The sequence below is a fragment of the Talpa occidentalis genome, unplaced genomic scaffold (genome assembly GCF_014898055.3).
Source record: "Talpa occidentalis isolate TD23 unplaced genomic scaffold, MPIMG_talOcc4v2.1 talOcc4.5, whole genome shotgun sequence".
Taxonomy (NCBI): Eukaryota; Metazoa; Chordata; class Mammalia; order Eulipotyphla; family Talpidae; genus Talpa; species Talpa occidentalis.
This window is the reverse complement of record NW_023604861.1, coordinates 8,200,813-8,212,820: the sequence shown is the minus strand read 5'-3', so window position 1 is coordinate 8,212,820 and position 12,008 is coordinate 8,200,813. Positions and strand designations below refer to the sequence as shown.

Sequence of the window (12,008 nt, the reverse complement as noted above, 5' to 3'; positions counted from 1 at the left end):
TAAGGCAGGAGGGGTTCACCTTGTCTCCCTTTTCCTGCTCTGTGGACACGGATGGAACATTATTTCCAGATGAGCTTGTTCTTCTCACCTGTATATTCATTATCCATTTGTTTGATTCAGTTTCTCTCTCTTTCATTGGAATTTATGGAGCCATTTTCCAGGCATCTATATTTCTTCACTTGCTCCTCTATTGCTGCTCATGTATAGTATTTCAAACTTTTCTTTTTCTCTGACTATGTCTCAGTTAAGCTGGACAAGCTGAGCAGGAGCACAAAGCACTAGGAGCCTTGATGTTAAAATAGCTTGGAGCCCAGCAGGGCTGCCGTCTGCAGGCTGTGTCTGTATCTGCCACAATCATTTGTAACCCCCACCAAACCAGCACTTGGGATGCTTTGTTGGTCAGTGATCCACACACACCTTCCCACTGACATGGAACATCCTCCATTGCAGCTTTCCTAGGTAAACAGATGTCCTTTGTGGTCTATTTAGTTCCATGCTTTTTGTGTTTTTATGCTTTGGGTGGTGATTTCCCTGCTTGTGGTGGCCCCAGGCGGAGGGCTCCAGTGCTCTTTGAGAGCAAGAAGGCTGTGACATGCCTTCGGGGCAGGTAAACATGTATTGGGTGTTGGGGGAGCTTCCTTCAGGCATGAGCGATGGTGCTGTTGGCCATAGTCTGTGGAATGGAGCGACAAAGGATGTGAAATGCATTGTCTCTCAGTAGGAATGCAGAAAGGCCGACTGGCAAAAAAGGGGTGCTTCAGGAGTCTGGCAGAAACCCAGCAAAGGGGGTGCTTCGGGAGTCTGGCAGAAACCCACCGCCCTGTGTTCCCCCAGGACAGGGTTGAGGATTTGTTTGTTCAGTATCGGGGCAACTTTAGGAAGTACAGCTACTGCAAATGATGAAAACGAGCTATGCTTTCTTGGGTCCAGAATGAAGGAATTGCAGTCAAGTCAGTGCCACCGTAATCAAGGGGACCAGTGACGATGAGGCCCCACTTATGCACTGTTTTCTGTGATAAATTGTGGCAACTTTACTTATTTAGGGAGAGAGAGGTTAATCCAGAAAAGACAGTTCTAGAATAGCATTCCTGACCTGTTGTTGATCAGCACAGGAAGCTAGTGAGTGGGTGATTATTCCAGTGGCCAAGCAGGGGGGCAGGTGAGTGAGCCCTGTTTTGTGCAGAGAGAATATTCACCACGGGTGTGATCGGTGACACATTGAGGCCGCATCCCTCATGGTAGCTGGAAGTGCCTTGCCAGAGTGTGGCCGCCTGCTGCATATGACAGAATGACAAGTGTCACAGTAACAGTTCACTTGTTTTTACTCAGAACAGCTGCGCCGGGGTACTCTTTATTAAGCTTGTCACACAGGCTTTATGATATAAAAAAGGGCTGCCGTGCCAGGGTGTTGCGCCGATAGAAACCGAGCTGGCTCATGTTGGGAAGGTGCGGCCACTGTTTTAAAGCCCTAGCCTTTGAATATCCAGATTACAGCAATTTGGAGACTGTTGAGACTACATGAGAAAAACATGCTTCCAGTTTCTAATAAACACTGATAAGAATTTGCCATCTGACCTGTCGTTTCTGACAACAGGACTACAAGAAACTTAATAATTATTTTAAACCAAATTAGATTAGGTTCCTTTACACTCATTTACAATCATCTTATCTGTACATGACAGAGCTTTTGAGGTGTGACTAATAATTAATTGTTCTAGTGAAGAGTTTCATAAGCTGATTTTGTAAAGTCCTCAGATACAGAATTTTCTGGCTAGAACAGAAATGACCCCAACTTGGGTAGGAAAGAAAAAAGCAATCCAGGAGCGTGGAGGAAGCAAAAGCTGGGTGATTCCGAAGCTTTCTTTCCAACTGTTAAAGATGAGTGGGCCCTTCATCTTACATTGTTACGGTTGTTAAATATGGTCTCGCTTATGGGATTTAGGTGGTGGGTGTGGTGAGGTGACATGCATCTGAAGAGACATGTACCTATATCCCTACATATGCGGGGTTGTAAACCAGCATTACCTCAATTAAAATATAATATGGTTTATAAATAAGTAAATCCTCACATCCATGTCTTCCGACCTCTAACCCATGTGATTCCCTCCAGCTGGGGTGGCCTCTTGTCCTCAGCTCGCTTCCGGTTAGCTGGGGAATATTCCACTGGGAATGTAGTAAATTGAATGAATTATATGTGCTTCCTCCTCTGTTTCTTTGTAGCTGAGATTGGGGATTTTGATGAAGCATCTGACAGAGAGCACTTAGCAAAAAATAAGTATGTACCTCAGCAAGACGCTCTAGAAGACAAAATCGTGGAATTTCACCATAACCACATGTAAGTCTCATGCGCAGGTTCCAGTTCCTCTGAACCTTTCTCTCTATTCTTTTGATGCATAGGTGCGAGTGTTATGGGGCAGGGAGAGGGGCAGCCCAAACCCTGCAAACCTGCCTGTTCTAAATGGGTTCTGCCATCCGCCGCATCAACACAAAACATGAGACTTTAATGGGAAGGAACTTTAATACAATTTGGAAACAATACAGGAAAGGCAAAGAATCTAGTTTCTAATTCAAGCACCCAAAGTGACCCGTCCCCTCGTGGGTAAAACGCCGTCCAAATGGGATTGGCCCAGAGCAGGGCCCCAAAGCCTGCGACAAGTCTAAAGCACCTTCCAGTGGGGACCCACAGAAAAAGGTCAGAAACAACCAGACAAGCCCAGAAGGAAAAGAGCAAAATCAACATCAAGATAAAAGCTGCCATGGTCACCTCCCCACGGGTCTCACCCACATCTGTGTCACCCAGTCCAGACCAAAAGACAAGCGCAGATTCTTCACGTGTCTCTAGGCTCCATGCGCCTCCTCCAGGTCTCCTTCTGGCTCCATCCTGCTTCCTTCCTTCCTCAGTCTCTTCTGCAGCTTCTCCTCTCCCTGCTCTGCTCCACCCTCCCTTAGGTGGGGCAGGGAACCTCCCCCTTTCCTGGGGACCACCCTGTTACACGAGCACGTTCAAACACACACCCACACCCACACACTCTCATGCACGCACGCACACACATACACACACACTGTTGGAAAGAAATACATACTGGGTGAAAGAGACCAGGGGCTCTCGGGGTAGTTACTCACCGCGGAGTCACAGCTTAGCCACTCAAGTCCCGAGCTCTGCGCTCCTTCCTCACTTCCCTGTGATTCCAGGTAAGCCTGGAATTTGAGGAAACTCATGCTGTGGAATCAAAGGGAGAGCATAAGGCCAATTAACAGGAAATACAGAAAGGAAACATCAGAAGTAAGCTGGGGACATAGGATTTTGTGAAAATTGTGAATTTTTGTACAGCTAAAAGTTGCCTTTTTTTACTTTGATCAATAAAGAAGATGGTCCCAGGATTCTCTCTGCCTTTGTTTTTGTTGTTTTAAGGAAGGCGTGCGAGGCCTGGAGACAGTGTGAAAGAGTGCACCTTGAATGTGGCTTGAAGGTGTAGGTCTATTGTCAGTGATTGAAAACTTGTTTGAACATGGCAGTGTTTTGCTTTTGTATGACATTAAAGGCAACTCTGAGATTCAAAAAAACTGGGCAAGTTTAGATAGACTTTTGGGTTTTGTGTTACACGAGCAATAAAGCTTTGGACCCAGCCCCTTAACTCTGGGTTGTGATGAATGAAAGGTTGGGTGTCATCTGATCAGGGCGCCCCATTGTTTGTCATGAAGTGCCTCTTTATTTCCTAAGAGAAGCTGCTTAAACTCAAATTAATAGACACAGGGAATTCAAATCTTCTGGCCTTTTGCTTTAATTTTCGTTTTGTCAGTGGACAAACACCAGCAGAATCGGATTTCCAGCTCCTGGAGATTGCCCGCCGGCTGGAGATGTACGGGATCCGGTTGCACCCGGCCAAGGACAGGGAAGGCACTAAGATCAACCTGGCCGTTGCCAACACTGGGATTCTAGTCTTTCAGGTGAGAACACAGCCCAGTCCCCTTGGTGAGGGAGCGATAGCACCGTCCTTCGACTCTGGTTCCCAGGCTGGATGGCCCAGTTCAGGCCTCAGATGGTGATTGAACAGGGAAATCTCACCTCATCTCAGGACGTGTTGCTTTCCAGGCCCTCAGCGTCCAGATTCCATTCCATCTGCTCTTGCTCTAGTTGGGGGACTCCCTCATTATAGTTTTGTTTGCATTTAGTGACTATGTAACATGATAGAAATCTGTCTCTCTCCACGGGCCCAGGCTTAGAACAAAGTATAATGGAATCAAGATTTCAGACCCCCACATAAACAACTTCCGTAGTTGGGGGTATTTTTAACCTAACTTAGGTCTTACCTAGCCAGCTTATTCTGACTCAGCTCTGCCTAAGTGAGCAAGAGAAGCGTCGGTGATCTTTGAAGTTATGGCCGAGGTAGAAAGTCATCAGTGCCTGTCCATGTGCCGCAACAGTTTTGTAGCAAAGCGAACGCTGAACTGGGTCGTTGTCTGTGTCTTCCCGAAGGATGCAGTGATCTCCCGCCTTCTGAGACATGTTCTCTCGGCCACCTAGCTGTCAACCCCAGCATCTCCTTCCCCAGCAGGTTCATGGCAGGATGGTTGACTCACAGGTTATGCCCGTGTGAGGGATGTGAGGTTTGCCTGTTTCTGTATGTCTACATCCTGCGAAGCCCACAGCGCAATAGCCAGTCAGTGTCTGGACCCCATCCCCAAACTTTCCTTTTCTTTGAAGCAGCAGGGGGCTAATCTGTGCTTTGGTTTCAAAAGGGTGTGAAGATAGGAGCGGACTTTCTCACGAAATAGGCTCAGATTCTACCCATTTTTGAGGGGACCATCCTGACCTAAAGCTCTTTCTTGAGCACTGCCAGGTGTGGTTACACTCCCTGCACGTTCTGCAGATAGTCCCGGGAGCCTGTGCTGGCGCATCAGGTGTTTGTGCTGCCACTGAGAGGACGTCTCCCGCCCCAGGGCGGTGAAGGCGGGCGTCACTGGGCGTCACTGGGAGCCGGTGTTTGACCAGCACCAACTCTATGGGCCTCTGTGAGAAAAACGTCACACCAAACGTGGTTCTCAGTCTGACCACTGAAAGTCAACATCAGGGCCCTCAAACACTCCTAAAAATCATCCAGGGAGGAAGACGCGCCTCACACTTGAACGCTGGCTTGGATCATGTCTAATGCCATCTCGCTGCTGAGCGTGGCTCTGTGACTTAATCACATAGAGAGGCCAATCTTGGAATTAGTCTTTGTGCCAGTGCCCCCCTAGGGTTTCCTTCTCACTCAAATAAGTGGCTCCAGTGTCCTAGTGAATCCTCGAAGAATCCTCATTTTCAGGTGAGTTGACAGGACAGATGGAAGCTGGGGTCTGGCAAATATTTCTCCCCTGGGACAAACCTCACTACCATAGGAAGCTACAGAAATCTGTCCCACGGCGGTTCTCCAGTCGGAAGACACACCACAGGCCTGTGCCCTTGCAGGCGTGGACCAGCAGCCTGGCCAGTGTGGATATGGGGCTTGATAACTGACCTGTGTGTTGCTTCTGAGGGTTTAACAATAGCTACTGGTTAAGGCCCATGCTCAGAGCCTAGTTCTGCCACATGCCCCAAGTGACCTTGGGCAGGTTAAAGCATCCGTGCTGCCATTAACACGTCTGCAAAATGACGATAATGAATCCCTCTTGCTGAGTTTTGTGCTAAGGTTTGATAAGGACAGCGCCTGGCACCCTGCACCCCGGGCGCTGTTAGTGTGCCGGTGGCTGTGGTCTTTATTTCTGGGAATCTTTCTACCATCACCTTGAGCTGCCTCTTCTCTCCCTGGAGACCAGCTTGGTTTGAACGCCAGTGTATCATGAGTGAGAAACCGTGATCCGGGAACTGGAACCGTCCCACAGCCACCGGGTCTGTGGTTCTCCAGCAGAGGCCTTTCCTCCCAGCGCCAGCCCTCCCTGCCCTCCCCACAGCACAGCCCACCAAGCCGCGCTGCCCCCCAGCAGCAGCTCAGCGGCTGCTCCCTTTCTTCCTAGGGTTTCACTAAGATTAACGCCTTCAACTGGGCCAAGGTGCGGAAGCTGAGCTTCAAGAGAAAGCGCTTTCTCATCAAGCTGCGCCCGGATGCAAATGTAAGTAGCTTCCAGGGGTGAGGGGCCCCTGGAAGGCCTGGGCTGAAAGGGCGGCCCCTGGAGGTGCCTGGCAGCTGTTTGGGTGTCACCGGTGTCTATGGGGAGAGACATGTCTAAGTAGCTGCGTGACTGTCACCTTAGATAACAGGAAGACAAAGGACAGGTGCACCATGTATGCCAGGGGAGGTCACTGACTGCAGATCAGCCCCTCCCGCCCACTCCCCACTGCATCTCCAGCCTCTGGCCCACGTGGAGGCCCTATAGAACATTCCACACTCTTCCAGTGTGCCCCTGTCCAAGCAGTAGCCGTCCCTGCTCTTGTCCCCGCTCCCGTGACAGCACTTGGTCACAGCCTTATCAAGCCCTTCCCCCATCCCCCAGAAAGCCCTGAATTTGGACGCCACTCCCGCCAAAAGTGGGTCAAAGAAGAACAGCAGGATCTTCGTCTGCTAGACATAGCAATGAGGGAGACGGCTCCTGTGCCCCAGGGGTCCTCAGCCAGAACTTAGAGTACCTTTTCCCATGGAAAAGAGATTGTAAATGGCAGTTCAGGCTGAAATTTTCACTTCCGTGTGGATTGAATAGACTTTTCTGGCCTGGCAATCAGACACCCATTATGAGTGGTTTTCCGTGAGAAATGCTTTTGCGTTCCAGAGGACCGGATTGCAAGTAAAGAATTGCAGCGGGAATTGTGCATTGGGACTGTTCTGCCGGAAGCAGTGCAGGGCCCCTAAAATAGTAGGAACTGCTGGGACTGTTAAGGCCTGTGGTCACTTCTGTTTATTATATATAGCCGCTTAAATTGGGAGCGTTCAGGCTGGGGGTAGAAACATCCCAGAATCCCTTTCCAGAATCAAAGGACATGAAATTTTCCACTCTGAGTGACAGTTTTAGGCTCCCCAGTGTATGTTCATTTCCTGTATGGTCCCTGGAGCCACCGGGGGTTGGAGTGGGGGGACCATATGCTTTTTGATAATGAAAAGACTCAAGCCCAAGATTCAAAGTTGGCATGAGTCATGAAGAAGAAAACAGAAAGAAGAATTGTGTTTGTGATTTTAAGGAGGCAAAAAAAAAAAAAAAAGAAAGAAAATTTCAGTATTTGCACTTTTTTTTTTTTTAACAGGGAAATGTAAGCCAAATAAACACAATTTGTTTATGAATTCTGTCAAGAGAAATGTTTTGACTTCTGCTTAGTACCCTGTTTTCTGTTAGTTCCTCTCAGGAATTCTGTGGGAAGAATCATTGAATGATTGCTGTATTTTATCATGAGGAACAGCCCCGTTCATTTTACTCAGTCTGTGAAATTGTGGTCATGCTGTAATAAAATAGACAGCTGAAGTCTTATTGGACAAATTTCTTCTCTGTTCCCTATCTCCTACTTCATGAATGTCAGGGGAGGTCATGGAAAAAAAAAGTGAGTGGAATTTTCTCTTTCTAGAGCTCGTACCAGGATACCTTGGAATTCCTCATGGCCAGTCGAGACTTGTGCAAGTCCTTCTGGAAGATCTGTGTTGAACATCATGCTTTTTTTAGACTGTTTGAAGAACCCAAACCCAAACCAAAGCCCGTCCTCTTCAGTCGAGGGTCATCGTTCCGATTCAGGTGAGGATTCCCCCTCTGGCTCTGCGTTTGCCTCATGTGAGTTGGTGAGGTAGAAATGGCGGTTGGGGTAGTGCTGGCTGGGCCCACCCAATAGGTCCCTGGCAGACCTGGCTCTGTAGGAACGTCCTTAGCCACAGGGCCATCTACACAGCCCCGGTAGCTCCTAACAGTTCTCATTCAGAAAGATTCTGTAGAAGCAAAAGTGCCTCACTGACATTGGGTTGTGTCTTCACAAAATGCTGCATGGACTTGTGATTGCTTTGCTTTTTCACTCATTCATTCAACAAATATCGAAGTGTCTGCGTGTCCAGTACCCTCTAAGGCATTGAAGACAAACAGAGTACTCCCCGCTGTCAGGAAGCATGCAGACACTTGGGGTCAGGGTGGGGGTGCTGCTGAATGCACAAACATACAGTGGTGACGGGGTTCAGTGAGTTGAACATCGTCTGTTATTCAGAAGGAAATATCAAAAGAGAGACTAAATTCAGGTTCCCTTAGGCACCTTCCTTCCTGGGAAAACCCACATCTCCTAGGGAGGGGAGGAGGGGCTTGAAATGATGGCGCACTCGCTGTGTGTATAAGTAAGAAAGCCTTGGTGTCTTCTCCCCTGTCCCCACGTGGTGCTGCTTTCAGTGGCCGGACCCAGAAGCAGGTTCTCGACTACGTTAAAGAAGGAGGACATAAGAAAGTGCAGTTTGAAAGGTAAGGGTCACTTCGCTGCCATTTCTCATGTGAGAAGAGTCGTTCTTGCCATGTACCAAGGTGTGGCCACCCAGTCCAGGCCCTGTGAGAGAGTCACTGCTGCACCCTCAGTCTGGGCAAGGAGCCTGGTGAGCTGGGGGCCCTGGCCAGGATCTGCGATGAGAAGGGTGGACAGAGAGGACCAAGCCATCGAGGAAGCCTGCCAGGGACAGGGAAGGGAGAGCAGCTGGAGATCAGTGGGGTGAAGGCATGTAGATTGCTCATCGGTGAGGCCTAAAGCATTTTTTAAGATTTATTTTTATTTATTTATGCATGCAAGAACTGGGGTGTAGGCCAGAGGTGGGGGGAGGCGAGAGGATTCACCAGAGCAGTGGGGAGCAGAACAAGCGGAGCTACTGAAATACACTGCTGAGGGGAGCAGCGGGCGAGACAGGAGAGGTCTGCTGCGCCATGTGGGCTGCTCGCTGGCCAGGGATCGAGCTCATGTTGCAGTGACCTGCAATAGCCTGATAGCGCTGACACTTAACCCCTGCACCACTAGGGAGGCCCTGAGGCCTTAAGTATTTGGGCATTGGACTTGAAAGTATTTCTATAAACTTTGTAATGAAAGAAGGCGGGGATGAAAAGATGTGTTGTATCAGCAAAATCATAAAACACCAAGCAGGATGCCTTGTTGCCGTGGGCTCATGTTTACAGTTCGTACTCCCTGCTAGGCCCTGTTCCAAGCTCGATGCATGTATATAGAATGTGTATGTGTATATAAGAGTGTATTTATGAGTTTATCTATATATTAACTCAGTCTTCACCCAGCTCTGAGAGGCTGGTGCCGTGGGAGTCCGTTTTTAAAGATGGCGCCCTGCAGCTCGGAGGGGTTAAGTGGCGGGCTGGTCAGTGGGCGCCGAGCCCCTGGCCTTCCCCAAGGGGGCCAAGGTGAAAGAATTAAAGAAGACGGTGGGGGGCGAGTCCCATGGGGGTGCATGTGGGTTGGTTTTTGTTTTTGTTTTTTTTAAACCAACCTCTTTTTCATTTGAATACATTTATAAATTACAGTGATGTACAGGGAATACAGCAGACACCCGCACTGCTACTCCTTCACGTGAATAACTAGATCAACTAAGCAAATTAGCTACTGGATTTTTTTTTTCTACTGGATTTTTTTCCTCTTGTCATTGTTACAGATGGGCCTCATTCCTTTTTTACCAACAGCCCTTGTGTTTTCCTCCTCACTCCCCAAAGGCAACATCCCCGATTCCTGTCCCTCCTATTACATGCCTGCACCTCCAAAAACAATACATAGCGTTACTGGGCAGGGTGGGTGGGGTCTTCATTTATATAAGTAGAACCATCCTGTCCGTAATTCCACACCTTGCTTTTTTTTTAATTATTTTATTTTATACAAGTCTTCCATCATTTTTCATTTTTGAGCAATGTATGCATTTCCATTTTGGACATCGTGCTTTTTAAGCCCCATTCTGCCGTAGCCATCTCTCTTAAGCGTCCTGTGATATGCAAGAATTATAATTTATTTATCTGAGTTCCTACTGGTCAACAGGCTGTTTGGTGTTTGGTAATCACTTTGCTGAAACAGGCCTTGGCTGTGACCACCCTTGTCTGTTCCTCCTGATACCGATGCAGAAGGAATGACAGTGGATCCAAAAATGTGAAGTGTAGAGTTTTGGGGGTGTTTTTTTTTGGTGTGTATTTATTTAGTTATAACCAACCAATGATACACCTGGTGATCCAGGAATGCTGCTTTCTGAGGCTCATAGAAGTGGCTCCAGTACGTTCTCTGGTTCAGCAGGTGGTGCTCCCAAGCTTTTGGGGAATTTTGAAGAAAAGCTAGATGTACATTGCAATTTAGTCTACGAGTCTGAGAACCTGAAAAGTTTCTTGTGCTTATTCCCTGGGGTGGAGGGGGACACAGATGAAAGAAGAGCAGGTAAAAGAGAGGGTCATTGGCATTAAAGCCACTTCCTTCTGCTGTTGAGTCTCTAAATCCCTCCTCCGGCAGAGCTTGTCCTCTGGACGGTGCTGTGAGTTAGCTCAATTGCCAGTGGTGCTTGTCTGCATTGTAGAATCAGTCTAGAAAATCACTACCCTCAATACATGACTCCGTGTCATGGACCATTGTTTGTGATTCAGAGAGTATGTGGGGCAGCTCGCCCCATCCGTGCCTGCCCTCCACCTGGAGAGCTAGCACAGCACCTCACACCTGTCCTCACCCGCTGTGCCTGGGAAAGGGCCTTGCTGAGAACTTTCTCGAGGTTTAGGTCATGCCTCAGCCATCCGCATCGTAAAAAGATTCCCACACTGTGGGACTTTCCATTGGCAATGTTTATAAAAACGGCTCTGGGTGTCTTTATGATTGAGTAAGGGGCCTAATGCTGTTATTTTTCATTTAAAGAAAACAACCCACTCCGCTAACTTCAACAATCTTCTGCAATGTCCCCAGGAAACACAGCAAGATCCACTCCATCCGAAGCCTGGCAGCGCAGCCTATGGAGCTGAACTCAGAAGTGCCAAAGCAAGTCAGTAGCGGCCGTGCACGCTGACATTACAGCTCTGCTTTTCCCCCAGCGTCCTCTGCTGAGCTCTGTGTTCATAATATGCTTTGCAGCTCTTGGGCCTTCCCCTTTACAGGGGTTTTAAGAGAGGACAGTCGAGCTGCGTGCCCCTGGCTTTGACCAGACATACGCCCTGTCCCCGGTGCACCCCAGCCTGGGCTCAGCTGAGCTGAACACCATGTCCTTTGTCAGCTGACCGCCCGTCTTCTATCCCCTGCTCTGTGCCACAAGAACTGTGCTCTCTTGGCCCGAACTCTGCATAGTGGTGGAAGCTGGTTGGGAACCAGCAGAGCTGAGTCCACCCTCCAGTTAAATGAGTGTGTTTGTGCTAAGTGAGGGGGACCTGCTGTGCCACCTATGGGTGCAGCTCCTGCCCTGGGCCAAGATCAAGGCCTCCTGCTGGCAGAGCTGGGTGGTGAGTTCCCAGGGTTTGTGTTACAACACAGCGACCTCAGAGACCTTATCACTGTTGCTCCCGGGAGCTTGTATTCCCTGGAGCTGGTCTCTGCCTGAGTTGTCAGGGTTTTCTTGACCAGAGAATAAGAACTTTGTGGGGGAAGAACGTGAAGCAGGTTTCACTGTGTGAGTCCAAAGACAGAGCCCTTAACCTGTCTGTTCTGCCCTCGGAAGTTTAAACAAAGCAGCTTTTTGTCATTTGTCTGAAATCTGTGTCAACTGGTATTTGGAGGAGGGAGGGGGCTTTGGGGTGGGTTCTGTCCCTCGCCCTGCCGCTCCTGCCTCAGGAAGCCCCACCTTGGGCTACAGGTGCTCCCTTGTTCATTAGAAACTGGAAGTGGTGGGTCCTGGGAAGCAGATGGTCCCTCACTGCTGCTGTGGAGACCTGCATTGCCAAAGAGCTTCCACACCCTGGAAGGACTTTCCTGGCCACTGGTGCCGTGCGGCGTGGGGAGCCTTTTCTTGACCATCTTCTGGGCCACTTGCACCTGACAGGGAAGATGCCGCTAGCTCAGACTCTGTGCTCTCTCTGCAGCTCTGGCATAACCGCCTCCCTCTTCTCTCCCCTTCCCTTCGCCCTTCCTGCCCACCCCC

The 12,008-nt window shown here is 49.1% G+C and overlaps 1 protein-coding gene across 3 annotated transcripts in view; it reads left to right on the top strand.

The window, feature by feature from the left end:
- The window catches only part of FARP1 (FERM, ARH/RhoGEF and pleckstrin domain protein 1), a 230,619-nt gene that overhangs the window by 175,518 nt on the left and 43,093 nt on the right, over positions 1–12,008 (top strand). For all 3 annotated transcript variants that reach the window (XM_054701688.1, XM_054701686.1, XM_054701687.1), the window contains exons 7-12: positions 2,221–2,335; positions 3,801–3,948; positions 5,995–6,090; positions 7,529–7,692; positions 8,326–8,394; positions 10,847–10,922. In XM_054701688.1, the coding sequence (XP_054557663.1) occupies positions 2,221–2,335; positions 3,801–3,948; positions 5,995–6,090; positions 7,529–7,692; positions 8,326–8,394; positions 10,847–10,922 (668 nt within the window). The remainder of the gene's footprint in view (positions 1–2,220; positions 2,336–3,800; positions 3,949–5,994; positions 6,091–7,528; positions 7,693–8,325; positions 8,395–10,846; positions 10,923–12,008) is intronic.